This window comes from Anolis sagrei, chromosome 1, assembly GCF_037176765.1.
Source record: "Anolis sagrei isolate rAnoSag1 chromosome 1, rAnoSag1.mat, whole genome shotgun sequence".
NCBI lineage: Eukaryota > Metazoa > Chordata > Lepidosauria > Squamata > Dactyloidae > Anolis > Anolis sagrei.
This window is the reverse complement of record NC_090021.1, coordinates 240,878,267-240,899,158: the sequence shown is the minus strand read 5'-3', so window position 1 is coordinate 240,899,158 and position 20,892 is coordinate 240,878,267. Positions and strand designations below refer to the sequence as shown.

The 20,892-nt window shown below is 39.4% G+C and overlaps 1 protein-coding gene across 2 annotated transcripts in view; it reads right to left on the bottom strand.

Moving 5' to 3' along the window:
* Window positions 1-1,854: 1,854 nt before the first annotated feature.
* The window catches only part of EPS8L2 (EPS8 signaling adaptor L2), a 123,548-nt gene continuing 104,510 nt past the window's right edge, over window positions 1,855-20,892 (bottom strand). For both annotated transcript variants that reach the window (XM_060769340.2, XM_060769351.2), the window contains exons 14-21: window positions 20,163-20,289; window positions 18,980-19,092; window positions 14,855-14,966; window positions 13,424-13,540; window positions 12,107-12,236; window positions 9,114-9,297; window positions 8,283-8,415; window positions 1,855-6,170 (exon numbers count right to left, since the gene is read on the bottom strand). In XM_060769340.2, the coding sequence (XP_060625323.1) occupies window positions 6,099-6,170; window positions 8,283-8,415; window positions 9,114-9,297; window positions 12,107-12,236; window positions 13,424-13,540; window positions 14,855-14,966; window positions 18,980-19,092; window positions 20,163-20,289 (988 nt within the window). In that variant the 3' untranslated portion in view covers window positions 1,855-6,098. The remainder of the gene's footprint in view (window positions 6,171-8,282; window positions 8,416-9,113; window positions 9,298-12,106; window positions 12,237-13,423; window positions 13,541-14,854; window positions 14,967-18,979; window positions 19,093-20,162; window positions 20,290-20,892) is intronic.

Sequence of the window (20,892 nt, the reverse complement as noted above, 5' to 3'; positions counted from 1 at the left end):
AAATAGGATGTTACAAGCGTCCTACTTTAAACTGTGGCAAGATCCACAGTTATTGCTATTCCAATGCAGAAGAGAGCAGAAAGAAGTAGGATCAATTTGTGAATCCATAGAATCTAAAGAGGATACATCCACCCTCAGACTCCCATATTTTACCCCATTCCACTCCTTCCCCTGAAATATTACCAGAATGGAGTGAAATTCAGTCATAGCTGATGGCTCCATAATATTAGGATAGTGAATCCACAATATTTGAAGGGTCTGCCTAAGACACTGATCCAATTTGCAGGGAGGAATATGGGATTTTCAGCACCTTGGAAAGCTCTATCTAAGATATGGATTAAAGTAGAATCATAGAATCATAGAGTTGGAAGAGACCTCATGGGCCATCTAGTCCAACCCCCTGCCAAGAAGCAGGAAAATTGCATTCAAAGCATCCCTGACAGATGGCCATCCAGCCTCTGTTTAAAATCTTCCAAAGGAGGAGCCCCCACTACACTCCGGGGCAGAGAGTTCCATTGCTGAATGGCTCTCACAATCAGGAAATTCTTCCTAATGTCCTTGCTTGTAGTTTGAAGCCATTGTTCCACGTCCTAGTCTCCAGGCCAGCAGAAAACAAGCTTGCTCCCTCCTCCCTATGACTTCCTCTCATATATTTATACAGGGCTATCATGTCTCCTCTCAGCCTTCTCTTTTTCAGGCTAAACATGCCCAGCTCTTTAAGCTGCTCCTCATAGGGCTTGTTCTCCAGACCCTTGATCATTTTAGTCACCCTCCTCTGGACACATTCCAGCTTGTCAATATCTCTCATCAATTGTGGTGCCCAGAATTGGACACAATATTCCAGGTGTGGTCTAACCAAGGCAATATAGAGGGGTAGCATTATTTCCCTGGACATAGACACTATGCTTCTATTGATGCAGGCCAAAATCCCATTGGCTTTTTTTTGCCGCCACATCACATTGTTGGCTCGTGTTTAACTTGTTGTCTCAAGATCTTTTTCACACGTACTGCTCTCAAGCCATACTCCCCCCCCCCCCCCCCATTCTGTATCTTTGCATTTCATTTTTTCTGCCTAAGTGGAATATTTTGCATTTGTCACTGTTGAACTTCATTTTGTTTTGGCCCATCTCTCTAATCTGTCAAGATTGTTTTGAATTCTGCTCCTGTCCTCTGGAGTATTGGCTATCCCAATTTGGTGTCGTCTGTAAACTTGATGACCCTGCCTTCTAAGCCTTCGTCTAAGTCATTAATAAAGATGTTGAACAGGACCGGGCCCAGGACGGAACCCTGCGGCACTCCACTTGTCACTTCTCTCCAGGATGAAGAGGAAGCATTGGTGAGCACCCTCTGGTGCTCACCAATGCTTCCTCTTCATCCTGGAAAGATGGGTTCGTCCATTTAACCAATTACAGATCCACCTCACCGTAGTTTTGCCTAGCCCACATTGGACTAGTTTGTTTGCCAGAAGGTCATGGGGGACCTTGTTGAAGGCCTTACTGAAATCCAGATACGCTACATCCACGGCATTCCCTGCATCTACCCAGTTTGTAAAAAAATCCATTGACTCATTGCTATGGAAGCAACCAACCAACAATAGTGAGACTACAGCAGCCAAGATGCTGGTTGTAACCAGTTCTCCTTATGGAGAGCAATTGAACAGAAAATGTTTTAAAATAACATTAAAGGGGCAGAGGGAAGAAAAAAGCTCGGGTCCTTCAAATCTGGGCTAAGCAGGCATAGAAAAACGTCCCTCCTTTACCATTGTGTCTCCCTCCCACACAGGATTGCTCTTCAAATGTGAGCCACATGTTTTCTTTACCTAAAATCCCCAATGGTATTAACACAAAGACACACTGAAAGATAAAGACAGAGCCATTTATTCAGTTGTTACAGTTGCATCTCACCCTTTGCCCAAGCAATTCAATGATGTGTGTTCTTGTTCTCCTTATTGGGATTTCTATTATTGCCACCACTCCACATAATAAGCAGTCTCTTTGCTTTGTTTGCTCTGTACGTCTGGACTATAGATAAACAAAATAAGTGCATATTCTGTCGTCTCAATATTTGTCAGCTTCATATACAATATATATGTTCTACTAGCTCTGATTTTTAATATATGATTTAAGTTACATCTGCACAGCTAGCTTTAAAATATAATATAGAATGTGAACATAAATGTCATATCTTCATTTTTTGTTTCTATTATGAACATTGCCTAAATAATTATGTACAGATTATCTAAAACCACTGTGGCTAATGTACAAATATTAATAGCAGATGGAAAAACATTCGGCAGCCATGTGTATATTTTATAAAGGTAAGGCCTTGTAAGATTTTCTAGGCATGCAGAGAAAGAGTTTCTTTGGGACCACATATAATGTGCCCATTAAATGTCTTTCAAGGATTGTAGCTTAAATTTATATTCTGAGATTTTTGAACTCCAAATAAAATCTTATCTAACATCAAATTTTGTTTATACAAAATTTGGTTTCCATTTTCAGATGTGCCAGAATAGTACCGCTAAAGTGTACTTTTATTCACCATCACCATCTGTGGTTATTGTTACAGAACATTGTTTCAAGACAAATGCATATTTTGCAATGCATGGCTAAACTAGTGTGGTAGAAGTAGATTGGAAGGAAGCAATATAACATCAGCCAAACAAGACAAAACATGTAAGAGTTTTGTGAGGTTTGGCTTCTACCAAAGCAATCAAAAGAAACAACTAATTGTACAAAAGGCAGGATGTCAAATGATACCTACATCTTAAAGAACTCAATTTTTAACCAGTCCAAGTATTCAAATAACTGGAAGATTTTTTTAAATTATAAAAATACAATTGGGATGTCTCTCTATGTTCTTATGGATTCTTAGCAAGTACAGCAGGGGTCCTCAAACCTTTTAAACAGAGGGCCAGGTCACAGTCCCTCAAATTGGGCCGGATTGTAATTTGAAAAGAACATGAATGAATTCCTCTGCACACTGCACATATCTTATTTGTAGTGCAAAAAACACTTAAAAACAATACAATAATTAAATGAAGAATTTTTTTAACAAAATATAAACTTATTAGTATTTCAATGGGAAGTGTGGGCCTGCTTTTGGCTGATGAGATATGATTGTTGTCATTGTTGTCTGCTTTCAAGTTGTTTCACACTTAGGTTGACCCTGAGAGAGGGCCGAGTAAATGATCTTGGAGGGCTTAGTTTGAGGACCCCTGAAGTACAGTGTCTACTATATACACATTCTTGTTTTTTTTCTTTCTCTTATTATAGTACATGCAGTCCCCGAGTTACAAACATCTGACTTACATACAACATGTAGTTACAAACAGGGTGAGACAACAGGAAGTGAGAGGAAATCTACTCCTAGGAAGAGAAGTACACCCCTGTAAGAATGATTGTTGGAAACTGATGACTCCACTGAAGCTTTGCCACCAATCCTTGAGTCTACGACACACTCAAAATTTCCAAAATCCAATTGCCATAAGGACAGAAAGTGGGTGAAATATTCTGAACAGCGGCATAGACAGCAAAATAAATGTCATGGGGTGTTAACCCTTCCCTATGTTCACCAAAAATTAAAACAAATTGGCTAGAGTTACACTTAAAAATGTACCCGTAGAAATGCAGCTTAAGAACAAACCTACAGAACCTATCTTGCTTGTATCCCAGGGACTGCCTGTATTCCCTAGACCCAAACCAATTTGCCCCAGAGGCCATGTGGGACAAAATTCAACTGACTTCTAATCGATATTGCAAGATTCTCTCCCTCTCTTCCTTTTTACAACTCCCCAGGGCACCAGAAACTGGCTCTAGAGGGGTTTTCTTCACACCCAGGCTAGCTCTAGAAGCATAGAGGGCATACAGGGAGAGGGGGGATTGGCCCCTTCCTTCCACAAATGGAGGCCCATCCTCCCTTTAATGTGTAACCTTGGATTCAGCACACTTCCTTGTCTCTACACACTAAGGGTGGTGAATGCACTTCAAGTAGGAATTAAATCTAATTTTCTGACTCATCTCTCATTAGTTGGGTGTGTTGCGGCTCCTAAATCAAGGACAAATGCCAAGGCAAACACAGCTAATCTGGGCCGATCCCCTATGATTAAATGGTGGACAAAGTGAAATAAACAAATCAAAGCATTCACCAGTCAGGAAATTTGAATATATTTGCCCTTCATCTGAGCCCCACCTTTTTCTAAAAGGAATTATGTATGCATGTGCCTTCAAGTTGCCTGTCAATGTGTAGTAACTTTATGTATTTCATAGGATTTTCTAAGGCAAGGAATACCCAGTCCCTTTCCCTAAAATACAGCCTACAGCACCTGCTATTCATTGGTAGTCTCTCATCCAAATACTAATCAGGACTGACTCAGTTTAGCTTCCAAGATGAGGGTATTAAGGCCCTTTGCAGAATTTAGGAGTTTTAAGCATATTATGAAGAGAAGGAGAGAGATGTTATTCTAACCTTTTCAGCGAAATATCAATCTTTCATTCTAAAGTATGCCTGGAGAATAGTAATCAGTAAATAGAGGAAAAACAAAATCCCATTGACAATATCAATTTGTAGATCCAATGAATCAGGGGGATTTATAAAACAACTGATTCAATGGGTCTATTCTAGCTGGGACTATCAGTAGATGTCAGGCTCAAGGAGAAAATCCTACTGAATTCAATGGGATTTTCATTTGAGTAGACATGTCAGCCATTTCCTGTAATACTGGTAAAAATTCCATGTGCCTCACCAAATCACAAATCCAGGATCCCGTAGAATGGTACAATTGTGGTTAATGGTGCTACAGTAACAGCATATTGCAGGTGCATTGTACACACTGCACAGTTGTTGCAGTATTAAACCACTTTATCCTGAGATTGGTACTTCAGTGAGGCACTTGCAATTACCACCAAACTATCAATCCCAGGATTCTGTAGCATGGAGGGATGGCATGGGAAGAGGCAATTCTAATTATATCTGTGTTGTATAGTAACATGGTTATGCAAATTGATGGGCCTAATCAGATGTGATCTGCTTTCACCATCTTGAGATTCCCTTTTGCATAATTTGAAACTGATCTACATTAACATATTGACAGATCCTCCCTATGATCACTTCAGGGTCAAAATAGTATTTACTGTGATTGCGTAAGTAGTACTCTGAAGACATTCAGGACTGGTTCAAATACGATGGCAGATATTGTGAAGTTGTGAATGTGCCAGGGCGTATTTGGACAACATTTTTATGGCGTACATAAATTCCAAATATATTTGTGTGTGGAATGTAGTAATTTCACATTCAGCCCCCCTCCCCCATACTGTGGGGAGGAATCAACTAATGGTTATACTGGAATTGTCCTTGGACATGTTTGGTACATGAGGCATTTCATATGTCCTTTTGATGGTATCTAAAAGCAATAAAGCACAAATGTTGGAAACAAAGAAGTTGAGCTGTTGGCTGAGTTCGTTCTGGGAAAACATCCAAAGCAAACTGAAATCATTTGTGTGTCAGTTGATCACCACCTTGTCATGTGTTTGTTGGGTTTTTACATGTCAGAACATTGGCCCCAGTAGATCCTCCTCACTCCTTTGTACTGGGTTACTCCTGTTGTATAGGAGAGGCATGGGAATACACCATCTTCAAAACACAGGGCCTCTGAAGGTTTGTGTAGATTTATAGCAATGTTTACAGAGGTTTCTAAGAAGCTTACTGATAGTAGCAATCTACTGCATAGATTTTTGTCAGGGCATTTTGCTTCAGCCTTTGCCTAGAACATGAATGCTGGTCTTCCTTGTGCGATGAATTTCACACACATAACATTTATCTATAAAATACAGAGATATAAAAATAATACTTCATGCAATACTAAACCTCTCTCCCAATGCAATGTCATGTGACATTTATGAGAAAACCATAGCCTCCCCTTTATCAACAGTGCTGAAGGAACAGTCAGTCTGGATGGCCATTTACATTGCTTAGCTGCTGATCCCAGCAGTCTTTTCCATTTTAACAAGGCATTTTATTTTACTTTTGCTCACTTTCCCTTTTTTCTGCAAGTAAGTATATGTGATTAATAGATTTGGGAAAAAGAAACCAGGAAGAATTTAAATTGCTGAATCAATCCTCTCTTGGCGTCGCTTCATGATTTCTTGAAGTTCTGACTCCCCTCTGCTTTTCTGCAATAGAAGCACAAAAGATAAAGAATGGTGACCTTTGTAATTAAATTATTCCATTTTCAATATATTATCTTATACAGATTAGTGCAACAGATTATATGGGAACACCTCTTACTTACTATCACTATACAGTCAACCCTCCATTTGCACTGGGGTTAGGGGTACAGGGCCCCACAAAAATGAAAACACAATAAATCAAAAACTCCATGTTTTTACATGACAGAACAACTCTAGGAATCTATAGGTCCTTCAGTTTGACTCTGTGGTCAACGTCTGCTGGAAGTTGTACATAGAATTGTGCTGGATCATAGAATCATAGAGTTGGAAGCCACCCAGTCCAGCCCCCTGCCAAGCAGCAGGAAAATAGCACTCAAAGCAATTGTCTTACAAAAGACAGAAAAGTGTTCTCACTCAAGGAATTTCTTGATCTTCCAGCATGACTCTAGGTCACTGCAGGACCTACAGATCCCTGGAGAGAGTGTATTAATCAAACCCTTAATAATCAAATCTGAAAAAGTGAATCCTGCATATGGGTAGGGCCGACTTTATCTGCTCACTTCCAAATTGCATCAATCCATTTCTCAACCCACAACACATCCACTAGTTATAAGAAAGAATGTATATGTGCCTCTGTCAGAACACGCATTATATTTTCAGTATCTTCTGTAAGGACGGAATTGCCGTCATAACAACATCTTTCCAAGCAAATCTGTGCTTCTGACAATGATCACTTTATCCTGTTAGCATTGGCCATAAAGTGGATTGAGTGGCCACTAATACACTCTGTCATCAGCTACTCTCCCCATGTTCTGCAAACTTAGGACTATGGCTTCCTTGAACAAGTCTCTCCATCTATAAGATAGTCTTCCTCATTTTCTACTGTTGATCAAAACACTGGAACATGTGATCTTCTAGTTGTTGGACTTCCATCAAACCTAGCCAGCCTGATCAACATTAAGAGATAATGGAAGTTGCAATGCAACAGCATCTGGAAGCCTACACACCCTAGATTAGAGAATATCAATACCACAAAATCTAAGCAGTCACTCAAATGTCGATATTTGGGGGGAAATGGGTGAACAGTGTTCTTAACTTCGAGACAAGAAATTGCAAGTGCCTCATTCTTTGTTTAGTTTATGAAATGTTTCTATTATTTTGTTTCTAAACTTTCTAAAACTAGCTTTCTGCTTCCAGTTTCATACTCCACCGTGAATTCTCAAATGTTCAATATAAAAGTAATTTTTAAAAACTCTAGATCTGTCCTTTATTTGTGGTTTTGTTAGACTAATTTTAATAGTATAACGCCAGATGTTTGCTACCATAACAGAAAGTATGTAAAAGCATGCTGATGGTATGTTGACAGTCATTTGTGTGAATGTCTTTGTACCATCCAAAATTTAAAATTATGCCACACAGTTGCATCATAATAGCATTTTATGTAATGACATCCTGTCTAAAAGCAGTGAAAATATTTAAATTCTTGTTTTTTCTTTTAAAAAAATCAATCAGTTTTTGTTGTTTTGCAATCATTGACTAGCATCCTATTGGTTTGTCCCAACTACATTGGCCCATTTAACAAATTGTTGAAGAGTTAGTCAACACATAAGTAAATTTGGTTGATTTGATGACTTGTCTAGTTGGAACTAAATGATACTCTGTTTTAATTAATCTGTAATTTTTTCTTTGGGGCAATGGAATGTTTTGCCTTATATGTTGGAAACCCCCGCTGAGTACCCTTGGGGAGATAGGGCGGAATACAAATAAAGTTTAATATTATTAAATAAGAATATTTAAGCCTGGTGTTCCTTACTTTCAGATGTGTGGCAGAACACTGATCTTAATTACTGATATCCTTCCCTCACCAAATTTCTATTTTTGCTCATTCTGTTAATCCTGCCTGTAGCAAGCTAGCATAGTTAAATTAAATTAAATCAGGCATTCCATAGTTTGTGCTACCCAGATTCCTAGAAATGTTTTTAGGATCTCTCTCCAACGAATATAACAGGTGTTACAATCTGACTACCGATTTCAAAGTTTAGATGGAGTTTTAATGTGTCTTCTATCTTAGGAACCCATAACTCTTTTTGCTCTGGAAACAATGAAAGTGCTTACCTCTAGGAGAGACTTCTGAACTGTTATTTTACTATACACTCTGGCACCCTCTTCTCCGCATACTTTTTTCAATTCTTCTTTATTCAGAGAAAAAAGCTGTGCCCCCGTCAGTATACCAAGATGAGCCACAGTCCTGGAAAAAGGTTAAGTAAGACACAATATTTAAATTCTTACTATTTTAGAGAGGAAAGAAAGGTGGCTAGAAAGGGAGGGGCCCCCAACAGCTTACTTTGTCAAAGGACAATAATTGCTAAGTGGATCCAAAATTTACAATGCTGGTAGGTCATGTCTGTCACTTCATGACCTATTTGACTGGGAAGGATTCCTAGACAACTTCCAAGTACTTTCTGGGAGAGGTGAGGAATTTAAGAAAAGTATTGTTTTCATTTCTATTTAGTTTGTAGAACATATGATTAAGAACTTGGGAAAAAGCTACTTTTACAACATCCCCAATCCCCAATAGGCTTTTGGAAGTTGTAGTCCAAAATGAGAGTTTTGATCTCTGATGTGAAATACATTCATTCAGGAGACCCTTCATCTCCCACATAGAGTGTTTAACTGTGTGTGTTTCTGATTGTTTCGTGACATATTCAATTTGCAACATAATGGAATCAACAGATTAACACACACATATCTTAGGATGTATGTATTGGATTGCTTTAATGTCAACTAGTTAGTGTTGCCACAAGCATATCCAGGCTCTGATTACACAAATGAGCTATTTGTTAAGAAAATTTTCTCTTTTGCTATCCCAAGTTTCTACCTGTCCCAAAGAGACCCGTGAAGAAAGAGAATGGTGGGGAGAGCTGTAAGTGATTCATGGAAACTCACCCTTTGCTGAAAGAATTTGCTTCCAGCCAAGCTTTGACCTCCTCTGCATTGGACTCAAAAGTCAAGGGCGCATGAACATGCTGAGCCTTCTCAACTTTAAAATTTCTTGGTGGGGCCTGGACTTTGATATTGGAAATCTTTTTCAACAGCTCATCATTGACTTCGTCCATGTGATGTATCAGTTCTAAAAACAAAACAGAAATTTGAGACCATGAGATATTGAAGGAAGCACAATAGCATATTATTTAATAAACAAATATGTCACTCATTGTTTAGAGTGTGGATAATATTTTGAAATATTAATTATCCTTTTATTATAATAAATAATGTAAAAATGAATGTGATCTTAATGCTCACCTATACTACTTCACAGCATAGTAAGGACCAGAATCTTGCATGGCAGTTAGGAAAGTGTAACTTGGTGTTACATACATGTGTTTTGTATTCATGGTCCCTATATAATCCCTAGTTTGGGGCTAGTTAGTACTTATTGGGCAATTACCACTGAAATCAATGGAGAGCTGTTCCTATGTGGCTCAGGAAGCAACTAGTTACTATTCTTGCTGCTCTTGTGAGAGCAATGACCAGTGCAAAGGGGAATTACAAAATATATCCTGAAGGAAGCAGAAATGGCAGAGCTGTATTCCAAGCAATAAGAGAGATTGCTGCTGCTGCCCACTATGTGGAAAATGGGAGGATCAAGTCTGAATTCACTGCATAACCATCATGATTGCAGTGCTTATGCATATACATAAAGGCAATGCGGTATTGTGGCCAATAATACTAATTTCTTTCCCTCCTCTTCCTATGGATCAAGTTGAAGAACTATAACAGATGGTTAACACATAACACAGTTAAAGGAGCATATAAAGCCAATGCATATTAAAAACAGAGTTCAAAATTTGTAATTTTAAAATAACCTGGATAGTAGGCCTGGGCGGTTTCGTTTCGTTAATTCGTAATTCGTTAATAATTCGTTAATTTTTCCAATTACAAAACGATAACGAACCATTCTGGAGCAATCATTAAAAAAACCGAATTTTTAAACACGTTTTGTAAATGCTTCGTATTTTGTTATTGTATTCGTTTCATTATTGGTTTGAGGTCGTTTCGTTATTTTTTCTGCATGTCTGGGCCAGTTTTATGGTTTAATTAGTGAAAAAAAATTATAATATCACACCAACAGTCAAGAACAGAGGGAGAGGGAAGCTTCAGAAGTTTTTGGAGGTTTTTTAGCGTATTTCGCGGTCGCGTCCGCCATTAACGAATCGATTCGTAATTGTTTCGGAAATCGATTCGTTAAATTTTTACCATTTACAAAATTTCGTAAATATCGAACTTTTTAAAAGGAAAATTTTGTAATTATTTTAAATATCGAAACAAAAAACCCCCCCAAATACAAATCGATTTTAGAAACAAATTTTTGCGTTGTTACCCAGGCCTACTGGATAGGCCTGCCTAAGAGACTGCTCTTCAGTGCCATTTCAAATTTAGCTTAAAATTAGCCCCCAACTGGTCAGTTGACTGGTGCTACAATCTTGCACATATTTCATTGGGAGCAAGACCCACTGAAATCACTCAAACCTACACCTGTTAATAGGTACATCTATAATTGTGATGTACTTTAACTCAGCTGCAGTTTCTCAAAGCAAAGCAGAAACAAAAAAATGGGATATACAAACAAGATAAGTGACTTGCTCACATTCAGGGAATGAAGAAGAGATAATATGTTTTGACCATCCCCTGCTTCTTTCCATTAACAGCATTTTTGCTCTAAATCCCCCCCCCCCCCAATTGTCTAAATCAGGAGTCTCCAAATGAAAGTCTGTGAGCCGGATGCAGCCCTTTAAGGTCATTCACCTGGCTCCCAGCCTAAGCTTTAGACTTGGGGTTGAAGGCACACAACAACAACAATCCTAATTAACTTTACTATCTGATTAGACAAAAGCAGGCCCACCATTCCCATTGAAATACTGGTAAGTTTATGTTGGTTAATATTGTTCTTTGTTTTAAATATTGTACAGATCTTTCATGGGTTTTTTTTTTTTTTGCACTGCAAATAAGATACGTGCAATGTGCATAGGAATTTGTTCATTTTTTTTTCAAATGTGAACCAGCCCTCAGCATAAAAAGTTTGCAAACCCCTGGGTTAAACCAATTGAAAATGGATACATTCACATTCTGAATCTAATGAGGAGAAAAAAATATTCCTAGGAAAAGTAACTGGAAGCAGAACAACAGCATGGAGAAAGGATTAAGTGCTCCTCTTCTGATGTCTTGACTTCAAATCTATTTTGGATGCAGCTCTTTCCTCCAGACCCATTACCAAATTGCATTACTAAGGCACATGAGCTCCTGCTGGTGATTCAACCACTTTGCCTGCTTATGAGACAGTGGCAGATTGCTCACATAAGATGGTGCCTCAACCTTTTGGTGCTAAAAACATGTGGAAAATAAGGGATGGGGAAAGAGCTATTCTCTACTATGGTTCCCACAGAATAACTGAAACAGCCACCCTGCCACCAGAGTGGGCAAAGCGCAACCGTCTAGATACTGTAGTACTTCAACTCCCATCTCCTCTATCTAGCATAACTAACAATAAAGAATCCTAGAATTTGTGGTCCAACATTTTCAGGAGAGTTGGACTTTGTTTGCACCTGATTTAAGGTCTAAGGAATGGACATGTTCATTATGAAGCTCGTGATACAGATGAAATATTTGCTCCCCTTTGACAATTTGGAAAGGAACAAGTCCCCATTTACATATTTAACATTTAAAATAGTCCTTTCTATGTCATACATTTCTTTTGTTTGTTTTGTTTTTGTTTTTAAATCCCATACCTGTTTGTTGGAACCAACAGATAATATATTTCTGAAATAACTTTTTGGCTGAAATATCAACCTAAAAGACCAGTATCTAGAAGAGAAAGGTGCTGTGAAAAACCCAAAGTTATAGCAGAAAACAGTCAGAGCAAATCACATTTTTCTACTTACGTTCTTTGGCATCAGGAGAATTACGGGCGAGCATTTCACTTCCCCATTTATCCCCAGCATAGCTTGCAGGTAATTTATGTGAAGGGCTGGAAGGTCCCGTTCCCCTTGGACTCAAGTCTCCTCTGTATTTCTGAAAATGAGCAAAAACATATAAGTACTTTTTCCTTTACTCTGTCAGGAGGAGAAAATCAGATAAACACCACCTTCCAGTCATTACTGCTGGAATGAAGAGATAACAGAGCAGAATTATCCAAGTAATTTTTGTACAATATATGAAGTCTCTCCATCTCTCTTTCATCCTAACTTTCCCCTTGCAGCAATCCCTAGGTCTCAGCAGGAAGGGAAAGGAGGTTTTAATCTCTCCATAACTACACACTGAGATGTGGAAAGGAAGAAATGTATAGGTATGGGAAGAGTGGGGGAGAACAGTGTATTTGTGTTCACATGTGCTCATACTCTGGTGATGGGTTGCACAAGGATAATGCTGTAGTAATTTTGTATTTTGTCTGTTTGTTTGCTTTATTCTGTTAGAAATGTAATATAATTGACTGGTTGCCCTGACACGATAAATAAATATAAAAAAATACGCTGTAGTGCAGGCATCCTCAAACTTCAGCCCTCCAGCTGTTTGGACCTCCAGCTCCCAGAATCCCTAACAACCTTGTTCAATTGTCTGGAATTCTGGGAGTTGAAGGCCCAAACAGCTGGAGGGCTGCAGTTTGAGGATGCCTGCTGTAGTGTAACCAGTTGCATGCATCATTCCATATTTGGGTTGCATTTGTGCAATCTGCAAGGCAACACAACCACTCCTACTATTAACATAGCGCTTGGCCAGTCCCGAATACAACACCACTGTTGCACGAATGAAACAGCTGGTGTAACAGCATTTTTGACAGCATAAAGCCACAACATAATTCAGTGTAAGGTCACAGGGATTATAAGTTATAATTTAAAAAACACCACTTAATTTAAAAAGTTTTAAATGGATATCAATTAATAACAGTTTTGAAGAACAGCACCAATCCATTTAGAAGCCTTGTTCTTGGGAATCAGTCAGTTTCCAAAACAAGCCAACAGAAACATCTTTGACTGCCAGCAGATGATCAGGGAGGAGCCTTCCTTGGTAAGGCACGCCGTGGACTGGAAAAACTGTGTAAACCCGTGCAATGTGTGCATCACATCTACCTCCTTACATGTTTACAATAAAGACGGATTAGTTGCTTTAATGAAAACACCACTATACTAATTATTTATATGAGACTTGGTTTAAAAAACTCCTGAAGTTCCACATGCAATTCATTGATAGCTTATTCTGACCTGTTCAATCATTCCATAATCCTCCAGCTTCACCAAATCCAAGATATTATATGGAACGTATCCAGCCTGCCCACTTCGATTTCGCAACTTCCACCACTGTTTGTTATCTTCCAATACCTGGGAACATAAAAATAATAATAGTCAACCAAGAAAAAACAATTCTTGATAAGTTTGAAAATGGGGGGGGGGGGGCGCAGCAGGAATGTGTGGATGTTTTGTATTTGCAATGAAGGAAGAGTAGGGTTGACAATATTTCTTGCTATCTAGCACACCACGCTTCTTGTTCCTGAACATTATTTTATCATACAATATTTCTGCTACAGCGGCTTACAGGAAGCTTTTGTTAATGAGGAACATGAGTGAGAACCATATAAGCAACATCTACAATGCTAAGCAGTATTATAACAGGGATGCTGCAAGCAGATTCCAACTTTGTTGTTTATTTGTTTGTGACCTCATGGACCAGTCCATGCCAGAGCTCCCTGTTGGCCGTGGCCACTCCCAGCTCCTTCAAGGTCAAGCCAGTTACTTCAAGGATACCATTCATCCATCTTGTCCTTGGTCGCCCCCTTCCTTTTTCCTCCCCTTTTCCCCAACATCATTGTCCTCTCTAAGCTTTCCTATCTTCTCATGTTGTGGCCAAAATATTTCATCTTTGCCTCTAATAGCCTTCCCTCCAGTGAGCAGCTGGGCATTGTTTCCTGGAGTATGGACTGGTTTGATCTTCTCACGGTCCAAGCCACTCTCAGAATTTTCCTCCAACACCACAGTTCAAAAGCATCTATCTTCCTTTGCTCAGCCTTCCTTATGGTTCAGCACTCACATCCGTAGGTGACTATGGGGAATACCATTGCTTAACTATGCGGATCTTCGTTGCCAGTGTGATGTCTCTACTCTTCACTATTTTATTGATATTGGACATTGCTCTCCTCCCAAGAAGTAAATGTTTTCTGATTTCCTGACTGCAGTCTGCATCTGCAGTAATCTTTGCTCATAGAAATACAAAGTCTGTCATTGCCTCTCTTTATTTGCCAGTTCTCAATCAGTCTGGTTGCCATCATCTTGGTTTTTTATGTTTAACTGCAGCCCAGTTTTTGCACTTTCTTCTTTCACCTTGGTTATAGGGTTCCTCAGCTCCTTCTCGCTTTCAGCCATCAAAATTTATTTCTCTTGAAAGCTCTGAAGAATGAGAGGTTTTGTATACCACATGAATGTGGAACCTCAAGCCTTGGGACCTTTAAAGAGCTTTTCGAGTTTCCCAGCCTCTTAAAATCTCTGCAACTGATTTGAATCCCTCTGTCTGGAAGAGTTTCTCCAACTCAGTACAGCCCCACTGTCATGGAAGACAGAATGACAGGTATATAGCAAAGGTGATTAAACCTTTATTACGATTATTTGTGAGGTGGAAGAAACCTGGTTTTACTATATTACCTCCAGAATTTCATCCTTCAGCACAGAAAGTTCAGTGGCATTTCGAGCGGTGAAATCATACTGAATTTTGGCATATCTCTTTGTTGGGGTCATACCCTGTGCCTCCAAATTTCTGAAAGACAGACATGAAGGGATTAGAACCAGCCTCTTCTACTTACTAAAAGCAGTCTAATCTACAGAACCATACTGCAATCACATGCATTTTCTAGTTAGGTTCAGTTTAGGTACCATTTTAAAGCATCTTCGTTTGTGCAAAGCAGCATTATACAAGAACTCTTCTTTGCAGCTATAATCAAGATAGAATATAAGAAAGGAATTTTGGTTCCTTTTGAAAATTAAGACTTACATAAATGTGTGGCTACTTAAATTGATGTCTCTCCCCCTGCCTCCTCCCCAATCAGAGTGGTATTGCTCTTGCTGTTGTGTTGTTTCTGACTTATGGCAACCGTATCATAGGGTTTTCTGGAGCTGAGAGTATGTGGTTTCCATTGCCAAGCAGGTTATTGAACTCTAGGCTCCATATTTGTAGTTCAACATAGTCCATCACACAACCATTATATCATGGGATGGAAATCAACCATATTTAGTTGTACTGATCTCTCTTTCTGTAAAGTATTGATAAGTTCTTGTGAGTTTTTTCGGGCTATATGGGTATTGATAAGTGATTCATAATACTGAAAGTGGAAATAGCACGTTTTAACATAAAATGAAGGAAGTCTACAGGGAGTCCAATACTTAATATTGCCCAGCTGTTTTCTCACTGTCCTGTCCTACTATAAGGGATGTGATACTCTTGGAAATCTCAACTGTATTGGGTCGCCATGAGTCAGAGCCTATTCAGTGGCAGATAACAATAACGAACTCTTCTCCCACCACCTCTTCCTGGCACATAACTTATTTTTTTTATTTACTTACTATATTTGTATATTGCCTTTCTCAGCCCTTAGCAAAGCATCTAAAGCCACTAACTTATCCTTTAAAGTAGTTCTTATAATACATTATTACTTTTCTTTCTCCCAAGCTGGTCTTTCATTTCTTAATCACACCTCACATGCCACCCTGTCTCCTGTACTTAGAGTTTATAGTGTTTGTACACTGTAGTTTTTTGAGATCAGCTTTCTCAATCCAGGAAGGGGGAATACAGAGAAAGAGGCTACCACATGCAGAGTGAATGTGTACAGTTGCATCACAAAGTTCATCCAAACATGCAATAAACATTCTCAGTATAAATGATGCACATAACACTTCTTGTACTTGATGTAGGAGGTGAGGAACTGGAGTGGGTGTCGGTACAAACTTTTGACACTGCAAAGCTGCAGTGGACTGTACCACCCCCAAAACTGCCTAGATATCACAATCAGATGTCTACAGGGTGTTTCAAAATGATCAAACCAATTTCAAAACAGTATATTTCACAACAGCAACTTGTTGCCATTACACAAAAAGTTACAAACTGTTTAATGTTTTGTAAGGCATTGAATTTTGTCGTGAATATGTTGGAAACTACTTTGAGTCCCCCCAGGGGTGAGAAAAGTGGTATATAAATGAAGTAAGTAAATAAATAAAAATAATGAGCTATCAAGCAATTGAGTTTTACTGACCATTTTGAGCCAGAAACAAATCTAAAAAATACGTCAGCAAATGGAAAATGTGTGGCTGGCCATCTTGCAAATGACTGAGGTTAGGATCTGTTTGTGAGCTGGGAGAAGAATCTAATGGCAATCCTTTGAAATTCTCCACCCTTTCAAGTGGTAAGAGTTTGATTTATGAGCAGTTCATGATAAGAGATATACCAATTTGAAATCACCTCCATCTTTTTGAAACACCCTGTATTTCCTAGAGGTGAAAGAGAGGTTGATTTGAGTAGGTTCTTGTTAAACCGGCAATTGTGGAATGCTTTAGAAGCAAAAAATGACCATTTGAGTGTGCTTCTTCCCCCACTCTTCTGTTTATAATTTATAAAATTATTGGCAGTTGATTATGCACTATTCATCAAGATCTGGGCTAGCCAAGAGAGCTCCTGTCATGTACTGCTATCATTTTTGCACATTGGAACCATGTATGGTGTTTTCGGTTATTGAACCTCTATAAAACCCCATGGTTGAACAAAATATGAGGTTGTAGAGCAGTGGTTCTCAACTTGTGGGTCCCCAGGTGTTTTGGCCTACAACTCCCAGAAATCCCAGTTTACTAGCTGTTAGGATTTCTGGGAGTTGAAGGCCAAAACATTTGGGGACCACAGGTTGAGAACCACTGTTGCAGAGAAAGTAAGCCTTCTATAATGGTTTGAGTGTTGGACTCTGACTCTGGAGACCATGGTTCAAATTCCTACTCATCCATAGAAGCCCACTGGGTGGCCTTGGGCAAGCCACATTCTTTCAGCCTCAGAGAAGGGCGATGGCAAATCCCCTCTGATTAAATCTAAGTAAACCTGATAATAGGTTCCCTTTGGGGTTGCTGCATGCCATAAAGACTTGTAGACACACAACATCAACTACAAGAAGTTGTTATGGACTTGGATTTGGAATTAAGATGGGAAGGCTCTCTAACAAGCCAGAGATTTAAATTGCTTATTTTGTGAAGTTTTATGCTTATTACTGATTATTTAAATTGTTGTTTACATGATTTTAATATGTTGTAAGTTGCTTTGGGTCCTGTAAGGGAGATGAGTAGGATATACATAAAGATTTACCAACATTTGTTCCCTAAAAAAGTGGCTTAGAAACAGCAGATTGGTGAGTGATGTTTAAATAGTTTGAAACATGCTAGTAACAGAATGAGTCACTGGAAAGAACATCTGAGGCCAGGAAACAGGAAATATTGAAGAGAATTTCTATCTTCATCTGTTCCATAAAGAAGTTCATAATACAGTTCATAGTAGCACTGGGGAACCTGTAGGCCTCCAAATATAGTTAAGACTCCTCTTCTCCCTCCTCCTTTTCTTGGGCTAAACAACCTGCAGAAGATTGGCTCCAGGTCTATGAGGCACTGGGCAAAGCCTCCATAACTTGGCTTTTACCTCTGGGGTGAAGGGTTTGGGTGGAAAGAGGAAAAGCAGTACCTGGTAGCCCTCTGGGATCTCATGCAGCACCTTTGCCTCTTTTTGTTGTCTTTCCTCACACGACACTGTCTCAGCAGCAAGAATCACAGAGGAACCATCACAAGTTCCTGGAAAGTGCAGGTGGCAACACTTCTCCTCTGTGGCCAGTGGCTGACCACAGGGGCTTCTCTGCTGCCTCTGCCCACCCCCAGAAAGGGAAAGTATTGACTTTCCAAACCATCAGGTGTGCTGTTCTGGGCTGGCAAGGACATTAGTGGCCAGAAATAGCCATGCCAGAGTCGTACTGGCCCCTGTGCTACTCTACACTCCCCACTGACACCAGCCCAGAGTAGTGCAGACAGAGGCCCCTTCTACACTGCTCTATATCCCAGGATCTGATTCCAGATTAGCTGCTTTAAAATGGATTATATGCGTCTTCACTGCCAGATATCTGGAATAAGAAGGTAATCCGGGATCAGATCCTGGGATATAGGGGCAGTGTGGAAGGAGTCAGAGACACCTCTTCCCAGTTACTGGCCTAACCCTTCTCGGTGGTGGCCCCTCGGCTGTGGAACGCCCTTCCCGCAGACATCAGATTGGCCCCCTCATTGATGGTATTCCGGAGGAAAGTGAAAACCTGGTTATTTTAACAGGCATTTGAATAAGCAGTGCAATGAATTTCAGGAAATGGAACTACGACTGACGGGTTTGGATCATGATTCTAGTTATGAGACGCCACTGAATTACTGTTAAATTGTTTAATTTGCTTCTGTGTTAACTGTTTTTAAGTACCTTGTTGATGCCGCATTGAATTTTTGCCTTGATTGTTTGCCTTGTTTTTGCTTGTTGTAAACCGCTATGAGTCGCCTTAGGGCTGAGAATGGCGGTATACAAATGAAGTAAGTAAATAAATAAATAATACCACTAAGATATTGAATCCCTATATTGGGAGAAATGTGGGATAAAAATGAAGTAAATAATATCAATCAATCAATCATTCTTCCTAATTCATCTGCCCATCAGTGAACTCGGGGGCAGTGTTCAGTGAGATTGAGGAGGCAGAAGTTCAGCGCACTAGAAATTACCTGTTTACATGTTGAGAAACAAGCTGTGTGAAGGCATCAACAGCGTGCATTTGATCAGATGTCTGGGCTGTCTTTATGCTACGGCTGGAATAGCCGTTAGGAGACGATGATAGCTTTAAAGATAAAACAGAGAAAGAACGTTGGTTTCAATAGAGATTCATTATATACAACTATACCTAAGTGTCATTTGAAATCATGGAAATGAATTATGGAAGGAAAACTGGTGCCTCTTTTTTTGAAGAAACAAAGGAGCATTTCTCTCACAAGAAAGGGAGCAATTGAACCTCACAGTAAAAATACAGTAATATGAGCCTATACATGTACCAGGCGCTGTGGCCCTTTCTACACTTCCAAATATAATCTGGATTATCAAAACACATAACCCACATTATCTGCTTTGAAGTGGATTATATGAGTCTACACTGCCATATAATCCAGTTCAAAGCAGATAATCTGGATATATGGCAGTGTAGATGGGGCCTAAGTTAGGACCAAGAAGAACACATAGGAGGGAGTTATTGCCAGTGGGGAATAATGGCCACAAGTGTCGTAGTCAAGATAGCACAAAGACCAAGCAATGTTTCAATTCTGGTGCAGATAATAGAGTTAAGACAAAACCAAAATGACTTTTTCACCTACATATGTCTCAACTTGCCAGTAACATGTGCAATTCTGACTAAAGGCCCTTCAACACAGCCATATAACCCAGAATATCAAGGCAGAAGACCCCACAATATCTGCTTTGAACTGAATTATTTGAGTCCATACTGCCATATATTCCATTTCAAAGCAGAAAATTTGAGATTTTATTCAGCTGTGTGGAAGGGGCATAAGAAAAAGTGTTTGCTTCTCAGTTGAACCAGGTGCTGTTTGCTTGAAGCGGATGAACACAGAAACTGCAGGTTTTAAAAATCAATTTTGGTCCCCCAATGTTGCTACTTGGATATTTGTAGAGTTTTTTGGGCTGTATGGCCATTCTCCAGAAGCATTCTCTCCTGATGTTTCATGGACAGGTGAAATGTCAGGAGAGAATGCTTCTGGAACATGGCCATACAGCCTGAAAAACTTACAACAATCCTGTGATTCTGGCCATGAAAGCCTTCAACAATATGTTTGTAGAGTGTTTAGTTCACAATTTGAATAACTTTAGGAGAAGTGTGGAGGGATTAAGATGGAAACTCACCTCTTCCTGCAAATGGCCAATATCTATTTCCCAAGGGGCTCCGCGGAAGATTTCCAGGGGCGGCTCCCAGCCATTTCGGAATTTTGGAATATAGTTTGGGATGTTGGCGTCTCTTGGCCACTCAGCTCTTTGGAGACAAATCACAAAGAAGCTATTTTATATGAAACACTGACTACACATCATATTTTTGTAATCTAGTCTATAGCTGACACTTTAAAAGTTCAGACTAGAGAAAAGTGTCTCTCCTTCTCACCTCCTTTGCTACATTTTGGCTTCAGTAAACAAGTTCTGCAGGTTTTTCTAATTTTTCAGTCTCTTGAATAGAGGCAAGAGAGGTGTGTATGCATAATATTGATCCAGGGAGTTATGCCTAGTCTCACACTGTTGTCTGCCTTCAGTATTCTCTTTGGAAAATTTAACAAGCATATACATTGGAGAGGGGATTGTGGCTGTGGATTGTGTAAAGGTGGATGGGCAACCTGCTTTTATAATAATGTTGTGATGTTTTATTTCAATGTTATTACACACTGAAGTGCTCTGCTCCATTTTCTAAACAAATTAGACACATTAATGCCAGGTATGACAGAGGACTTTCTAAGTAGCTGACCCTAGATATTGCAACTCCCTCTCTAGGGAGGTTAGAACTGGCTCCTAGTTGCTTGTTTCCATTAGCAGACGAGGACTTGGCTTCTAGAACATAAAAGGAAAATAAGTGTTCTATTGTCTTTAA